The sequence below is a fragment of the Larimichthys crocea genome, chromosome XX (genome assembly GCF_000972845.2).
Source record: "Larimichthys crocea isolate SSNF chromosome XX, L_crocea_2.0, whole genome shotgun sequence".
Taxonomy (NCBI): domain Eukaryota; kingdom Metazoa; phylum Chordata; class Actinopteri; family Sciaenidae; genus Larimichthys; species Larimichthys crocea.
Window position 1 is genome coordinate 12,259,951 of NC_040030.1, and position 19,001 is coordinate 12,278,951.

A 19,001-nucleotide genomic window follows, 5' to 3' on the forward strand; every position below is an offset into this window, starting at 1 on the left:
GGGGAGGAGTTATATTATATATGAAGATTTGATTGATTTATTCCTCCATTTGTCTGCATAACTTTTTTTGTCCCTTTTTTGTTTTGCTATATCTTCTCAATTCATGTCTATCTGGACATATCGGTGCTTATTGCTGTTGATGTGTACCCACGACTATCTCATGCATTTTTCATATACTGGAAAAAATGTTCAATAAAAAGATCTTGATTTAAAAAGAAAGAAAAAATCATGCTGTTGTAATAAAATATAAAAAGTGTTAAACTTCCAGCTTCCTACATGCTCAAGGAAAGAGTTTGCCCATATGCACACTGTTATAATAGCAAGCCTAAATCAACTAATACTATAAAATTTAAACAAAATGTACATTTCCTGCAATACTTTTTCCCCATCTAATAATGTAAATGGAAAATGACCTGCCAGCCAGCAACTTAATGTTCACCTTTTGTTAAAAATTAAATAAATAAATACACTCTTGAACTTGCACCTCCCGCCGGTGAATGGCACCATCAAATCTCCGGGCTGGTTTGACAATGATCCTCCTGAAATTAAAATGAATATGTAACCAGCAGGAACACCCATCTATAAGCCCCTACAGAGCACGCTTTAATATCTGCCTCAGAGCAGATGGCTTTTTTTTCTGAATAGAACAAGGTTATTTTAATATTTGAAATATTTGAAGATTCAGCGAGAAACACCTTTTTCGCTGCGGATTAAATGATGACAGCTCACTGGTTCTTTTCATGTAGGATTTAAGTTAAATCCAGATTTTTTTTTTTCTAATATAGGTTGTTCTGAATGTACAAATTCAGACAAAAAGAAAAAGCCTCCCCGTGTAAGGAGTGTCAACGGTGAGGAGGAGGGAGGTGGTGCCGGTGGGCGAGAAAAGAAAGAGATCGGTGGAAATGCGTGAGATCGGGACAGACAGCGGGAGAGATGAGTTTCCGGATAACATTCAGATTATTCACTCAAGTATGTAATCAAATCATGAGTTGTGGGGGGAAAAAAGAACAATAATATGGCAAATATCTATGAGCTGCTTTAATCTCAAAGAACATGTTTTGGTCTATGAAGTTATTTAGTGTCTTCTTCGCTGTCATGTTGTGTTTCTTCAAGCTGCAACACCTCTGGGTATGAAAGATTGGATGATTTACTGCTGTGTGTTTTGTCTATATTCACATTTCTGTCTATAAATGAGACTTGGTGCCAGTGAGAGGCCTTGAATTTATGATTGTATGCATTTGTTTTTCTATATAAGCATATGGATATGTGCATTTTCAGCTCTGCCAGGCTTGTTGAGACAGACTTAGTCTGACCTGAGTATTACCTGAGGAGCACATTGCGTCATATTTTAACTCCGTTTGTCTTTGACAGATAGCCTGGCTCTAAAAGCCTCTGTCCGTGGTGCTGAAGGCTGGCCCTGATGTATGAGCGTTAGGCTCCGTTTGATAAATCCGCCATGTCACTCTGCCTCTGACAACCATTCATCATGCTTGGCTTTTTCATGTGAAATGTTCTGCATGCTGGATAATTCAGTAAGACAAATAAAATGTGAGTCCTAAAGCTCAGACTCTGCTCGCTCCCACCCTGCCTTGACTTTCCAGTACTGTACTTTATCTCTCTGTCGTAGGGACGCCGTGTCCCTGTCCAAGCACGAGCAGCATCAGCTGTGGCTATAGCACAGCGACTATATTCAGACCAGCTGAAGGACGAACATGTTCTTAATGAGGCGACTAATGAGTTCTGTTCTTTTGTTGCTGTTTTTTTTTCCCCCTTTCTTCCCAGGGTCAGGACGACCATTCAACCATTCAGCTCAAGTCTCTATGACTCTTTCCCCTGCGGTCAGGCTCAAGAGACAGCTTTTTTTTTTTCTTTTGTTCTGTACCATTTGGTCATTATCAGTATTTTGTTTTACATGCTTGCAGTTGAAATGTCACAGATAAAAGGTCGTTACACATTTCTCATGACCCGGCAGCTGGATGGCGACACAATAAAAGCATGACTTTTAGTTTGTAATGAACCAGGTGTGTTATGGTAAATATGAGAAGGAAGCAAAGGAGAAAAGTAGGTTTGTAAAAGAAACAATGACATTTATTTTTTTCTTAGCACTTTCTTAATTAGTCTGTTGTGCCCATTGATCACATATAGTACAGTTAATATAAAAATGGCTTTTTAACTTTACACCCAAAGCAACAACGAAATGTTTTCTTAAAATATGTATGCTAAAAATACTGAGAAAGTATTTCCACTAAAAGTACTGGAGAATAGCTTGTGATTCTGCAATGATGACATGGCCATGTGTTTCGCTGTGGCTGATGTGTTTCTCTTCAGTTTTCTTCTCTGTTTACCTCATGTAGTTCTTGTTGTAGGCACTTACCAGGGCATAACAGACCGCTTCGTGAGGAGATACCACATCAGTCGGCAACCTGTTATATATTTGTTTAAGTCCGACGCATTTTGCTTCCTAGTCACCGTTGCAATGAGAACTACACAGCATAAACAGCCATTTGGCAAATGTCCTCTCTAGATACTCATTTTTGTTGCTGAATTTCATTAAGCTTAATGTGACATTGTAATCAAAAGTAGTCTGCTCCTTGCCTTAATTTAAAACCCATTTAAACTGTTCAGATACAGAGGATTTGTCATTACATCAACATAATAGAATATATAACAATATTTCCATGAAAAATCAAGAATCCATTTTTAAATAGAAAAAGGGGGGTATATTTCATCAAAAGGCTTACACCATAGTCACTGTTATTTGTCTAACTCTACTAAATCTCCCTTCCCAATATAGACAGGTGTTATTACTGTAGCTCTAAACTCGTCTATGGATGTTTTACAAAGCACAGACGGTATTGCTTGGGACCACACGGACAGTTCCACAACTCTGAACACATTTAACAGTCAATTACAAGAGAGTTGACCATCATCATCATCTTCACTTTCATTCCTCTGCCTGCCTTTCTGTATGAATGGTACTGAAATATATCTTTTTGCAGTAAATACCCCTTCCTGATGATGTTAGCTTGGTTTTGATGTAACTGTTACAAAGCCACCACTTCAGCTAGGGTTGAAACTGGGAGAGCATAGTCTTATCATAAACTGTTCCATCCCATTCCAATAATAGTTTTGCCAGTGTGTCTGAGCCGGGGGACCAGCAATGGGTTTGCCTTTGAAACAGTACTACAGAGTCGTCCACCCCTGCCCATGGCCTTGTCCATTCAGTGTAGTTGGTGTGTGGTGCTCTACAAAGCTCCGCTTCTTAAAAGGCATTGTCAGATACATTTATGACTGTGGCTTTCACTTCCACTCCACTTGGCAGTCCCTTACCCGAAACCCACAGCTTTGTAAAGAAAGGAGAGTGCATACCGGTAGCTTCCACTGGTGTCAGCGACGCTTTGGAGTCGCATTTCCTTATATCCCCATAAAGGTGGTGGTTCCTCAGAGACACATAAATAAGCAGGCATGCCACTGAAATCACAGCCAAGAGCACACCAAAGACGGTGATTACTGCTGCGTCCCATTTTTCTGTGTCCTTGGCTGCCAGCTCTAATCCCTTAGTGGTGACATTGACACATTTGGTGTCATGGTTGTAGCGGATGCCGCGCACATCCACACATACTTTGTAGTGAGTGGCGGGGCTGAGATGGGTGAGGTTGTAGACCTGGACGTCAGAGGGAACCCTGGTGGTGAACGCTGTGGTGGGATGGTTAACACCTGTTGCTGTGTACCATTTAATGTTTGGAGCCAAGGTGCCAGGGCCGGCCTTCCACGACACCAGGATGGAGTTTGTCTCCACTGATTCGATTCTGACATTCAGAGACCCGTTTACAGGTTGGGGAAAATATCCATTCACCTCTACAGAAACAGATTTAAGATCAGCTCCAACCAGATTATGGGCAACACAAGTGTAAAGACCGGCTTCATTTTCAGTTACATCGTAGATGTCAAAAGTTCCCTCTGGGTGCATGTAGAACTTGTCAGACACAGTGTTAGGCAGGACTCTGGTACCAGACGGGGTGATCCAGTAGATGTCCGGCTCTGGTTCAGCAAAGGCCCGACAATGGAGTGACACCGAGCTCCCATTCTGAGCTTTAATATGCCCGGGCATGCTTTCGGGCGAGATGAGTGGCAGACAAATCTCCATCATCTCCCTGAAGTGAACCTGTCGGACATGCTGGCCCTCGTACTCTGGTGGCTCCACGCAGTACAATGAATCAGGCTCCATGAAGCGGATGTTGGTCTTGTTCATGTTCATCCAGCGGACTACGCAATCACAACGGATGGGGTTGCTGTGCATGCTAACCTCTCTGAGATTTGGGAGGGACTCGACAGTAATCCTGTGGAGGGCACTGAGTGCATTGCCATTTAGCATTAGGGTTTCCAGATGTGGTAGCTTGTAGAAAGCATTAGGATGGATATAGGAGAGTTTAGGATTGTTGGTGGCTTCTATTTTGGTAAGCTCAGGGAGGTTATTGAGGGCAAAGCTGTCAATGGAAACTAACTCTGGCATGCTATTAATCCCCAGTTCTTTCAGATGGAGCATATCCACAAAGTCTCCTCTCTGTATCCTTGAGATTGGGTTTTTATTTAGATCCAGAAACTTGAGATTTTTTGCGTTTCTCAGGGCAGAATGAGGCACCTCAGGGAAAATATTATCATAGAAAGAGATGCTCTCTAAGTTATCAAGACCGGCCAGTGCGTCATCAGGGAGCTGGGACAGATTCATTCTGGTGAGAACGAGACTGCGGAGGTTACTGAGAGGTTTGAAGTTCATATCATCAATAGAAAGAACAGGATTTTCGCCGATCATCAGAATCTCCAGATTTGGCATGGGATCGAACCACTCTTTTTTAATGACCTTCAGCTTGTTAGAATTGAGGTGGAGTCGCACAAGGTTGCTGAGACCCTGGAAAGCCAGCGGGGAAATGAAGGAGATGAGATTGTGATTCATGTACAGCTCCTGAAGGGTAGCCACCTCAGCAAGACATCGTTCAGGCAACTCTCGTATCCAATTTTCCTCCATATGAAGAGACAGCAGCTGGGGAAGATTCCCCAGATGGACATCGCTGATGGAGGATAAGTTGTTTTGTGATAAATCAATCTCTGTGATGTTAGCCAGGTAATCCAAGGGTTGGTCAATCTTGGCAACATTGTTTGTTTGCAGTAATAGTACTTGTGTGCCCACTGGTAATTTTTCCGGCAGGCTAAAGAGTCCCAAGTCATTACAGTCAACTGTCTGCGCCTCCATGTACACTGAACTGGGAGAGAACCAGGGTCTAATTTCACATACACAGAGCTTTGGGCAATCAGGCCTCTCCTCTGTGGCCACAACAAAAGAGGCCATGGCCAAGCCAACAAAGAGATCCACGAATGACACGTCCTTCATATTGGACCGATTCCCTCCAGTAAGAAATTGGTCCTTGTAGATTAAGCGGTCTGAGCTGTTAACTTCACAAATAATGAATCATTTGCTGCAGCTGCTGAGGCGATTGACTCACCGCCGCTGCCACCACCACCACCAACTGCAGCAGGGGCTCCCTAGGGTTTTTTTGTCTTGCTGTGTAGACACCCTTGGATATAATGACCAATCACTCAATGTTGCCGGCTGGTGTCAGGGTTCGGGGCCAAGACTGCAGTCAGGCAAATCCGAGAAGAAGTTGGGAGAGAGGGGGGATGAAGGGGAGGATGAACTGATATTATACCTCAAAGGATTTATGTTGAGCACATTTACAGATTATCCATGGAAAATCTGCTCTTTAAAGATGGACGTCCTCATTGATTGTCGTTACTAGCTCCTGGAGTCCACAGCCCAGTCCATTCCTACCTGTGTGAGACAGAGAGAGACGCAGTATGAGTATTACATGCTAATGGAGGTGGCCAGGGAATGTCATAAGAGAAGGATTTGGTCATATTGACATTTGGTATAGGCACTCTGATGCATGTTGACATTTATACACGCTCCCTTCAAGACATAGAAGCATGGATTTACATCTGCTTGACCTTCTAGACTTAATTCTGGGGACTTAACAACGTACCCCCACAATACGGCATTCAATCCTGATGTTAGCAGCGTGAGTCTATTATTGGTTAAAGAGAAGGCTTTATTAAAATTCTTAAATGGCAGACATCCTAGGGCTTAAGCATTAGCCTGTAGGGCAAGCTCCTTAAAGACACTGGAATATGTCAGTCACTATAGCAACAAGTAAACAGGCAGCCAATAATACGCACCGTAGTGAGACAGTTAGGGCGACCATGCAAAGTAAGCTTTTGACACAGATGCAGTTTGCACCTGTTTGTTCATTTACGGAACAAGCGACTGCCACAGAAATGAAAATGCATTAACGCGTTGACATAATTAATCTTTGTGCAATCAAAAAATGTGGACACTAATGTGATTTAACAGTTTTTTGGAAAATACAGTTCTCCGGTGGTTACACATTGCAAATGTTTGAGGTGTACAGTACAAACACACACACACAGACCTGAAGGGAAAAAAACACACATTATAATTATGATTTTATGCTCTCAGACACGCATGTTTACAAATAACAATAACGGAAGATTAAAAATAAATCACCACAAGCTCTGTTTATGGTTTTGTTTCACTTCTATATAAAAAAGACTCAGTAGTTCCTCAATGAAAATAGACACTTATGAATCATCATAATTTTGCGTCATCACTCACAGGTGTCACAGTAACTTTCACATCTATATTTGCAGAAAATAATTGGATTGTTAGCAGAAAATACTTTCCTTAACATATGGGGGGATTTCTATACGATTACTATACTAAATATAGCACAGTATATACAGCAGTAGATAGAGTGATTTTGTGCACAATCCTTATCTAAATGGAGTAAAAGCTCGAGGATAGAAAAACTACTGTATGTGTTTTAGGTATAAACTTTGATATTCAGAACAAAGCTATACATTCAAAGTGCAGGTAATGTTTGTCCATGCATAAGTTTGAATCATTTTGGGGATTTTCGATCAATGAAAATCAGAAACTGATAAAAGAGGCAGAAGCTGTTTTAGTGGCCGGGGTAATTTTCTGTGCAATTTAAAGCACAGTTTATAGTTCATTTATTAGTCTTGTTATGAAACGGGGCACATTTAACAGTAAAGGCTTAAACAAACATCACAAGGCAAAGAAAATAAGCAGATTTTAACTGCCATTTCTAGTGCAGCAGAGGTCCTTCAGTAACAAATATTGATTGAATCATCTGTAAGTATCTTCATACAAGCATGAAATTATTCGAGGAAATAATCACACAGCAGATTACAAATAGATCTGTGATGCATCCTCTTCCCTGCGAGTCTTTTTTTACATAGTGCCTCTTTAACTGTTATGTGTTATTTGTGTCTCCATCGTCTGCCGCCATGCAGAAACTCCAACAGTCGTAGTGCACCATGTAATTTGTCGTACGTGACTGCCTCTTACTGAACAGATGGGTTTGATGGCGCTTGTGATTTTTTTTTTTTTTTGGACCCACACTAAGAGCACATAGCACATCATGGAGAGAAAAGTCAAAGACAGACCGGGGGATGAAATGGAAAGAACTGAGGAAAGAAGTGTGACGGCAGCTGGAAAGTGGGAACAAGGAAAGAGAGAAATGGTTTCATTTCATCACCCTTGCCGTTTCCACCTCAACGGCCACAGGGGAGTTGTGTGTGTGTGTGTGTGTGTGTGTGTGTGTGTGTGAGGATAAAAAAAAAATAAAAAAAAAATAAATAAAAACTTCTGAAGGCAGCAGAAACGTTGTAGTTTGCCCCGCTGGCAAAGCTGAGCCAAGGGTTCATTCCTCAACCTCTGCTCCGACATTGGCTGGAGTCTGGTTTGGAGGGGAGGAGGGAGGAGGGAGGAGGGGAGGCAGACATGGAGCTAGTGGAAATAGAGAGAGGAGGAGGAGGATGAGGAGGAGGATGAGGAGGAGAGGGGGCATTATTTTTCAAAAGCACCTGGCACTTTAATAAGCTACAACACCCGGAGCATTCTGATAAACAGGGTTTAGCTTCTCTCCCTCAGCACTGGCTGTTCATTGTGGGCTGTGCCGTTGATCCGTTCCCTGGAAACACAGGCCAGAGTCTGTGATTCAGCCGACAGCGTTCAGGTCTCACCTCTGCTCGCTCTGGCTTTTCTCTTTAGTAATCACAATTGCCGGCAGTGTAATGCGGTCGGGTTACTGTTACTGCATCGCTTTATTGTTATCATTTGTTTTACCGGTGGTGTTAATTGTGTCAGTGGGGACACTTTTGTGTGATCAGTATTTATATTACTAAGGTGTATGAGTGGGAAGTGTTGTTGGAGATCTACGTCTATTCTCACAACACGTTAAATCAGGTATGATTTTATTGGTGAGGATGAGTAAAAAGAAAACGATTGAGAAAGAGAATTCATTGTTGTCTTTAGCTTAACGTTAATGTTTGCCGGTGCACATTGGCGAAAATCTTCGGAGGGGATTAGGGAGGCTTTACCGGACAATTTGCAAGATGGCGTGGCCAGCAAACACAACATATTTCCTGCTAATTATTGAGGATACAATTATGTTAATGATAATCCACTGATTCTAGGCCTGGTTGTGGCCACTAGTGTGTGTGTGTGTGTGTTGTTTTAAAAACAACGCCTCCACTTCACATGTGGCAGCTAAACTTACAGTTGCTGCCAATGTTTGGAAAGTTTGTATCGGGGCAGATTATTCTCTCGATTATCGATTATTTGATAAATAAATAAATGAAAATCACATCAATTTCCTAAAACCTCAACCTTCATTCAAACATTCATATTGTTTGTTTTGTTTAACAGTCATAGACCCAAAAATAATCTGTTTGAAGAAGACTTATAAAACATTAGAGCTGTGACTGGTGAACTTTTTGGCCTAAAGGTGCAGTGTGTCACATTATGATGCTCTATTTACAGAATGAACAGAAATGGAATATTATATTCATAGCTATGATTTCATTACTTTATCTTTACCTGAATCATTATGGTTTTTGTACCTATATAAAACCTTTTGTGGTTCCATGAAGTCTGTAAATTATATCATGTGAATCAGTTTGAAGTTTACATCCCAAAGCTACATAAGCTTGCTCTTAGCAAATAAATTTGCATTGTGGGCAATGTAGGCACCAGTTTAAGACTGAAAGCTGGCTGCGTTGATTTTGATCCATTTTTTTAAACTGCCAATTATTACTCTGCTAATATTACAGGAGCTTGATGCCTAAAGAGTGAACTCTTTAAATATGACTGGAATATTGAATGAATATCATAACTCACTTCTCATTATGCATTTTTCTTCCATTATATCTATTGATGTGAGTCCTTAATGGACATTAACTCCAGTTTAAAGTTTAAATGGCGGATTTACACCTGACCGTTAAGCTCTAGCTTTGACTGAGAGTTAAGGAAACTCACTAAGCTAATACATTTGAAATTGTGATTTGCTCTCAAATTATCATTATTATTATTATTATTGCTGCTGCTTCATAACATATGCCTCTTGTCACTGTATATATATTTGACTTTGGCAGCAACACCAAATGAAATAGCATGCAGGTTTAATGTACAGCCTCCTGGATGTCAGCTGAGGTCCCGGTGAAGGGCTGCTGAAGGGAGAAATCGGGAGTCATTTGTCAGAAGAAGCTGACTGAATAGAAGGTGACATTTTGTGTGGCAACGTGTCTGATGTGGCAAATGTACTCTTCAGGCCACCTGAGCAGAATAGTGTTGAGTCAGTGACTTACTTAGTTGCAAAATAAAACAAAATAAAATAAAACAAAAAATAAAGACAATCGAGTCGAGATGGTCCTGTAATGAAACGAAAAAATATGTTTTCAGATTAGCTGATTGTATATGACAAGTTAAAGTTTTTTATACTTAATCAAAATGTGTTAGCACATCAGCAATATTGAAAAGCTTTCAACAACGCGGCCTACATTATGAATGCTTGTTTGGCTGGAGAAATTGGGCTTGTTAAGGGTACACATAGTGCATTTCATTACTGCATTTCGTTACAACGCTAAAATATTGTACTAAAGTGCATCATCCACAGGCAGTTGAACAGGTAAATTGGCACTGTACGACTGCATTATGTGACGCCCAGTGAGGAGCTAGTCTATATTCTTCGGGCCTTGCACCGTGACTGCTGTGACTACAGAGTCCACACATCGCTTGTACCAACCTATTAGTAAGAGCTACCCAGCCGCACCCCTCCTCCTAAACAGACACACTCAGTGCTACGATGTAGAGCTAATTTCCCACAATCCGCTGCTCAGTTGCCGGTAATTGAGGTGAAGCGAGAGGAGAGGGGGGGAAAAAAGAGAGAGAACAGATCTGGAGGACAAAATGACTTGCCAGGGGAGGAACTTGTCGTAGTATCCGTAGTGGTGTATTAACCTCTGGTGGTGACCCTGAGAATGCTGCCGTTGCAGGAAATATTAACCTCAGCGACACCATGGAGTGGAAGAATTTGCCAAAATCGAGTTAAAGATTGGGAGAAAACAACGACTTCCAAAGTGAAGTAATGTTGTACTGTAATGTGGTGTATTTGGCTGGTGTATTTGGCTATGCAACTGTTTGACAAAGAGAAATGTGGTTAATATGGCCACTGCAAATAGAATTCCAAGACGGATGCTTGTAATCTGTGCCTGGAAAAGCCTTTGGAAATCTCGAGAAGAGAGATACATAATCAACTGCCGGTAATTTAACCTAGAGGGCTTAAAAATGGGATCTCCTGTACCCTAATGTCGAACTACACCAACGCATTAAGCCTAAGCTTTGACATTTGCTCGGGGAGCCGATAGAAGCCTTTTATAGGTCAGGCTAAGGTGTTCACTCATGGAGCTAACGCGAGTTCCCAAGTGTCAGAGAAAGTAGAGGGTGGTGGGGGGGAATCATTCAAGCCATGGTCACCAAAGCACCTCCATTACAGGAGCAGGCTGACAGTGTAGCCCATGGGCTTTTCACTTTCACCAGTGTTAATCCTGACTGTGAACATTACTACAAACAAGCTCCTGGTATCCTGTTTCAGGAACTGCCTTTACCGTGTGAACTAGGTTTGTTTACCTCCAGTTACTCCAAAAATAAAAGGTTACACCTGCAATAAGAGTTTCCTTGTCTGCTTGGGGGGCTGCGGAAACAGACTGTGAGCACATCGCTGAAATATTATAAGCTTTTAGGTTGATATGAAGAACACCTTTTTTACACAACCAGCAGATACAGAGAAACATTTGCATTTATTTGGACCGAGTCCAATATTCACTTTCTTTTGGTCTCCACTTACTCCTGAGGGAAATACCTGTGTCCTTAGCTGCTAAATGCTCCACTATGTCTACCAGCTAACCTGTACCAAGTTCAGTTTTTAGAGCTTTTTTTTCCGGTAAAATCAGCTGCCTACTGTGTAGGTGATTATAAGAGCTCAAAGATACTGAAAAAGCCTAACTGATACTGGATTTTTTCATGCCAACGCTGATAGCAATATTTAAGAGGTTAAAAATCTGATACGATGCATCTGCCACACAAACAAAAACAATCTTGATAAAGATTGCTTCGATTTGTTCTTTTTCTTGGCCAGAATACATACTAAGCAAGACCTTCTTTTTTTTTTTTGCCATTTTCTGCTTTATTGGATAGCAATAGCGACAGGAAATTCAGGGTAGAGAGACATGGGATGACGTGCAGCAAAGGACCCTCTACCAGGTGAGCTACTGGGGGACCCCAAAAGAGAGGGACTTTTTTACCGTTAAAAAAAATCGACTTATCTTTGCTCTTTGGTGGACAAATTATGAAGGACTTTGTAAATTACCTCAAACTTAATTTGTCTTTTCTCTACAGAAATTTCTTTTGATTTATCGGCCAACATTTACATAGATAATGATACTAACGCATCTTTAGATGTGAACTGATTGGCTAATGGGACCGTTTTATTGATTTTAGCACTAATTATTTGCTTTTTACTACTTCAAATTATACACTGTTATTTCATTAATTGCCATTCATAATATATCGACTGTAGCCACAAAAAATATCCTGGGTAGAGTTTCATGTTGTGTACTCAATGTGGCATTTTTTAAAATCAGTTTTATGGAAGTGTCGTTGCATCATAATTAAAGATTTGGAGCTCCTAGCTGTATATTTATTGACATACTCCAGCTGAGAAGCTGTTGAGAGATGACAGTGTCATTGCATCACCATTATAAACTGGTATGTCCTCGTTAGTCGTAGATTTCACTCTTAATTAGCATGACATTTGACATTACTGAAAAACTTCTCTCCTCATTAAAATGCGGCACATTTAGGGTTGAGTTGTTGTCAAGTTAGAACTCACTCAACTTTTCTTTTTTGATCGGTTAATATTAATTTAACACAGGCGCATACTTTATATGGTGAGTGGATATCATGCACAAAATGTATCTGGAGATGATTTGCTCTCATGTGGAAATGGCGCCGGACTAATCGTGATAGACCTGATCTGGGACGATGTTACATTTTAAGAGGTTCAGCCACTGTCAAGGTGAAAAGCTTTTCCATTCAGATCTTGGCAACACCTCACACTTACTTTCCCACTGGGCCACCTCCATTATACTAACACTGTGGCTCGTCCGGACAGTAATAGCACAAATACAGTTTGATTAGAGACCAGTGAGATATGACCACTTTAAATTAATGAGTGTGCACAGTAGGGGCAGAAAGGATTGGTCCTGGTGGCTCTGCGGTGCTAATTCAGGCAAGCCTGACTCAAGTCGGACCGGGCAGCCAAACAGCCGGGCAGAACTGTTTGTTTTATGCTGTTTATTGAAATGAGTTATAAATCCTCCCCCTCGCTTCGCAGGGCTCGGATGGGGTTTAGCAGAGCGGGGACGAAAAAGATGATTGCTTTGCCGCAGGTTGGGTACTCACCGATGTCCTGCGTGGTGACAGGTCGACCTACGGTTCATGTGAGAATAAAATCATTTATTATACAAAACACAAGTTCTGCGAGGGTTATGACAGGGATAAAAGAGAACATTTGCAAGATCTGAACTATGGAAGAAGTCTAGATGTAGGTTTTTGTAGGAGCATATTGGCCCTCGGGGAGATGATTATGAGGCCTGCACGGTTTAAGTAGTAAGAAGGCAGTATTGCATCTGCTGAGAGGTAGACATTACACTCACTGTGGTAAAACTGGGTGGAAGACATAAAGGTCAGACGTAAGTGGAAAGTAGGGCGCAGTCGAATTGCCTCCTCTTTCAAGAGAATAGCCTGTGTATTGTAGAAATGGTACACTGGGAATTTTGATCCACTGGTAATAAGCCTCGCAAGGCTTTCTTCTTCAAGTCACCCCCTCTCTCTCTTTCTCTGGCTCTTTTTTCCCCCCTTCTTCATTCTAACGCTCGCCTTTCCTCATGATACCACAACCCCCACATCTCTTTTTAGAAACCTTGTCCTTTTCATCTCCTCAAACCTTTATAGCCACCATTTCTTCATATGTTCCCCCATTTGCATCACGATCCACCCAAGCAATGGACCATAGAGAAAGCGTTAAATTTAGTCTCCCTGCATGTTCAGGTTCCCGTCGTTCTTTCTGGGCATCCTACTGTCTCATTGCTCGTTTGCTGTCAGCTTAATTGCCTTCTCAATACTCGTCACCCCTGCTGTGCCAAATCTAGTCTCCCTGCGTACCGTCTGACTGGCTGCTATTTTCCTAATTACCAGTGTCCATGCATGTGTGGGTTTCTTTTTTGACCCATGCAGTTTGGCTTTTTTTGGTAACACCTTAAGGATGTGGTCTGGCCTCATTATGGTTGCAGTGCTGCTGCAGGAGAGGATTACATTCCAACAAGTGCGTCATTGTCCACCTGACACATGAGCTGACTCTTCTTCACTTCGCCATCTTTACCTGCCCGGTCTATTCATTTTTATGTGTATGTGGCGTCACTTGTAAATGCTATATATTCATTTTAATTTACAGCTTAAGTAAAACATATTATCCATGCGTTTCGTGTGTAAAGAAGGTGGGATCACTGAAGGATTTCTTTATGAGGTGAGAAATAAATAAACCAATAAAACCAATTGGATTATCTGAAAAATGAAATGTCACTAAGCTAAAAACAAAACATTTTTAGCTCATTAGATGTTGACATTTTGGAGATACATTGCTTTCATAGGACTGTGACGCTATATAAAATGAAAATACAATGTCAGTGTTTCTCTATTCAAGGTTGATTATTGCTTATAATGTGAAAGCAAGACAAGAAAGATGCTTGGCGGTGGACACTGGACCACCGCTGGATGTGCTGCGCAACCATGATGCAACCAAACTACTTCCGATGGACATTCTGGGTAAACCCCTCAGTGGGTGGGCGCCTCTGGAAGGCTTTACTGTCCCTCCCTCTGCCCTTCACCTCATTGATTTACTATTATACTTTCTGTAAGGCAAAAGAGAGTCCATTAAAGGGAGCCGTCTATGCAGTGCGTATGCATAATGAAGCTTTCTCTATGTATGTGTGAGCGGGCGGAAGCCATGAATGGTCGAGAATCAGCGGTAAGTCGACTGTTAATGTAAAATCAATACTCCAAATTAACCACAGGACCCCCGTTTCTGGTTTCTCAGCCCTTTTCTGGACAAGACATGCCCTTGGGCCGAGTGAGGGAGAACACACATGCTGCAATATTGAACGCTATAGCACGCCCACCTGCACACACACACACACAGACAGGCAAGCAAGGAACACACAGAAAGATGCATGCATTTTGCAAACATGAGCATGCACATGTAGCTATTGCCGACTGTGTCCTTACAGCGAACACAAAAAAAACAACAACAAAAAAAAAACAAAAGTGCCCAAGCTCATTCGCATAATGCATGCATAACACACCACACAGTGAAAGAGCACTGCTAGGTCTCCTTGTCTAATTCACATCGTGCTGCATCTATTAGAATTAAGCCAAGGTATCCAGCTTAAGGCTGCCGCTGATAAGGTCAAAGGCGTAGCGAACATTCCAACACTCATTTCTCCCCCAACATAATCGCACTCACTCTTGGCCAAAATCTGCATAATGTTCCATGTATAGCTGCTAGCCAGAATGAAAGAAGGAAGGGTGTGTGTGTGTGTGTGTTTGTGTGTGTGTGTGTGTGTGTGTGTGTGTAACCAGCGGCATATCCCTCAAAGTCAGAGCCAAATTGAATCTGCAGGTGCAAATGTGGCATGTGCGCTGCCTCTGAGATGCGCAGCTATCTATATTTATATGAATAATATATGGCTGGTCAAGGGGCCACAAGCCTGCAGGGAATAAGTTCCTACGGCAGACGGAATCAATCATTATATGCCACTGAAATGCATTTATCGCTGGCTTGGACCTCTTTATTATGATTTCATGGGGTTTGATATGGGCTTTCTCTTTCTGTTTTCATTCCCTGCTACTCTTCCTCAGCCGAAACAGATGAAAGATATGGCGCTTTCAGAAAGGCACGACGGCTTTGTGTCTATTCAGAGGTTCTAGCAGCGCAACGACTGGCTGATTCGGAGACAGTAATTGCTTTGTGCATGCATATTTCCATGCATATTTCTGCACGTGTGTGTGTGTGTGTGTGTATTTTATATATATTCATCAGTTTCTGTGTGTAACGTTAATACATGAGCATTTGGTTTGGTCTCATGGTACAAACGTCCACCATGCTTTTTCATTAGTGAACCGAGGGCCTATATGTGTCAGTCTGAATGCAGAACAGATGGACGGCACAGCAGCAGTCCTTAGATGTCCTCCTCCTTCTTTTCTGCTCATGTTTGAAACTGCAGTATGGGCATATGTCCCTATCATGTCCAGCTCTGATATGAATATGCAGAGTAGCAGACGTATTACCTTTTGATTTATATTTTGTTTCATGAACGTCAGCATCCGTCTTTTTGTTTTTCTGACATTTACCTGTTTAATTGTAACTTTTATCATTTTCTAAATCAGCGTGGGCTCCAGTGATGCTGAAACACTACTCACACACTCAGAAACGTGTGCTAGCTCAAAACCCTAAATGCTAATGCGAAAAAGTAAATGTCATTGGCTACAAAGGGGAGTGTCGCCTCCCATTCTGACCTTTGATTTGGGACTGAAAACGCCAAAATGTCATGGTTGCCGCCATCAAACCGTGTTTTGTTTCCCTTTCTTTTCCTTTCTTTGTGTCTTTTCATGTCATTTGGGTCTGCTACAGTCCGTCCACCAGATCCAAGACAAACATCCACATCATCAACCCCCTCTCTCCTCACTGTTCCCTTTGCCCTCTGTCTGTGCTTATTCCATTTTAATGGGTGCCTGTGTTTGTTTGGGAACACGATGCTATCAGAGAGCCTATGCTTGGCTGCGCAGGCTGATCCCCTGCAGCCGTCTTGTGAATATGTTTACATGAATTTCACTCAGGAGCCTCGATAGAACCTGAGGCATCTTGTTACTACTTGCACCATTATGCAAAAAATCTAAATAAAAAAATCTCGAGATAAATGCGATTTTAATGGCGCTATAATACAAGCTCCACTTTGACTCTGAACCAGAGGTAACATTTGGCACCCACTCATCCTCTCACCTTGCAGGAACCTGCTGCCCTCTGCCTATAAAGAAATGAATATGGAACACCCACACCGTGCTGCCTATCATGCCTCTTCAAGCCTCCACAAGGCCACTGCAGGCACAATACCTTCTCCGTCCACCTCCCCCTCTAACCGGCCACGTCCAACCCCCACGTTGCTTCTCACCGTTTCACACGCAGATCAATAGGCAATTCACAAAGCCACTCACTTTAAGGGTATGACTTAGTGGGGACATGTGATATTGATTTGTTTTGAACAAATGGTCCCAAATTAATAAAGCAAACCATCACTGCTTTGCTTTACTGTTTCTATCAGCCTGCGGGGAAGAAGTGCAATGTGGCTACAACGTACTTAAGGTTACAGTTTGGCACTGTATTTTGACATAAAGACACGGTTGTTGTTGAAAGCTGGTGGCCGAATAATTAGAACGTAAAGCCACAAAAGGCCCGAGCTCGATCGGCGGGTAGTCAGATGATTCGAAGTGGGAACAATAGTGTGTGCTGAGGTTTCCTCTGCGTAGCGTGGCGTCTGATGTGAGGGCCTGATGGCTCTTATGTGGCATTTGACTGTGTGTTTCACAGTGAGCAGCTGCTTTGGGTGAGTCATTCGCACCGTGGAGGCCAAAAGAAAAAAAAAAAAATCTATTGTATCCATCACTGGGAAACAAGCACACGGACACACAGAGGCACACACACGCATGCATGCATGCAACTACAGTACAAGAAGATTACAGCAATCACATTCTGCTGCCCCCTCGGTGAAAATCACATTTGTCATTATCGGCCATTATCTGTTTATCTGCCTTTGAAATATTCATGAGTAATACATCTGCTGGATGACACACATTTTGGACAGAGAGGATGTGAGAGATAAAATGGGGGGGTAGAGAGAGAGAGAGAGAAAGAGAGAGAGAGAGAGAGAGGGAGGAGGGGGGTACAGTGACGCCCCAATGCAGTTAAGGGATTAGTGAATACCTTCCCTTCCTCTCTCTCTCTCTCTGTGGATGTGTGGGTGTGCGGGCACAAGCAGGTGAAGTGATGATGGTGAATGCGCTCCAGGATGCCTCTCCGTGGCTGTGTGTTAATTCCGCAAAAGCCCCTTGGATGCAACGTGCAGAGGTGGCGGGTGAAAGCAAAGAATCTTTTTTTTTTTTTTTTTTTGTGTTCCCACTTGGAGAGTGTGTGATGGTGTGTGTGGTGTTTTTTAAAAATAGACTCCGACCTCTACATACTTTAACTAACCTGTGTCTGTAATGACTTCTCTGTTTGCAACAGGAAGGTTTGAAGGAGAGTGATGATGATGAGGAGGAAAAGGAGAGGAGGAGGAGAGGGGGGGCACTATTCTGTGGATTTCTTCGAGACGTGTCTGGTGTGCGCTCACTAAGCAAGACCCGGGGACATGAAACTGCCAGTCCGTCACTCCACTAACACACACACACACACACACACACACACACACACACACACAAAAGTCAGCCATTCGTTTACTAATGGTGTTTTTTTTTCCTCAGCTCCAAGTCCATCATAAATCCCGTCTGGTTAAGGCGCATCCTGCATAGTTGCGCAAAAGCGCGTCTCCACGTCAAGTGAGGGTTCGAGGCCAGTTATCAGCATAATTATCCTGCAATGTTAAATTTATGCAATCACGCTGAGTGATCCCCTATCTGGTGCGCGACATGATTCATTATTTGAATTGCAATCCGTTTAAAAACATCCATCCCCGAATCACTCAAATTTAGGCGTTTTTCATGAACTTGGCAAAAAATGCGTCGCACAGACGCAGCCGTGCGGACATGGATGAAATGATTGGAATACATTTTAAGAGTAAACTTACCCGATTTAAGCATTCTAGCCCTCGGACCAGTCTGTGGTTTCTATATTCCCATCAAGTGCGCCGCTTCCAATGACGAGAGAGCCCCAGCGCGCAACATAAAGCCAGTCAACAATGTGTGGTTCTTCTTATTTTTACGCAGTTAATGAGAAATCAGTTCGAGCCCAGCAAAAACGCACAGCTTCTGCGTGATGGAGGAACGCAAGAACAAGTCCAAAAAAAAAAAAGAAAAACACACAGGTTGGAGAAAGAGTGTGGAGAGAGATTCATGTGTTCCCTGTGCCCTTCCCTTCCCGTCTTCACAGCGACTGTTGAGGGCGCATCTCTCCCCTCGATCAAGTGTCAGGCGGACCACATAGATGCGCCGCCGTCTCCTCAGCAGTCATTAATATGAGAACAAACCCGGACTCTCCAGAGAACCAGCCAATAGCGTGAGAGAAGTGGCCGAGGTGCTCACAGCATCCCGGCTCTGGTTGGCTGAGAGGGGCCGTCATTCATATCCCAGAAGCCTGTTCTCATCTATGTCTTCTTCTGTTGGAGGTGAAGCACGCTGCAAAAAATATCCATATCTAAATTTGTGAAAGGCACGAAAAATCTAATCTGTGTAAAATTCC

General features: G+C 42.4%; 1 protein-coding gene across 1 annotated transcript; it reads right to left on the reverse strand.

Moving 5' to 3' along the window:
• Window positions 1–2,066: 2,066 nt before the first annotated feature.
• Window positions 2,067–18,774, reverse strand: lrrn3b (leucine rich repeat neuronal 3b). Its single transcript, XM_010749198.3, has 2 exons — window positions 18,391–18,774; window positions 2,067–5,827 (listed from the first exon to the last, which is right to left on the reverse strand). Exon 2 carries the CDS (start codon window positions 5,387–5,389, stop codon window positions 3,263–3,265), a length of 2,127 nt encoding a protein of 708 aa, XP_010747500.1. The 5' UTR covers window positions 5,390–5,827; window positions 18,391–18,774; the 3' UTR covers window positions 2,067–3,262.
• Between the last annotated feature and the right edge of the window lie 227 nt (window positions 18,775–19,001).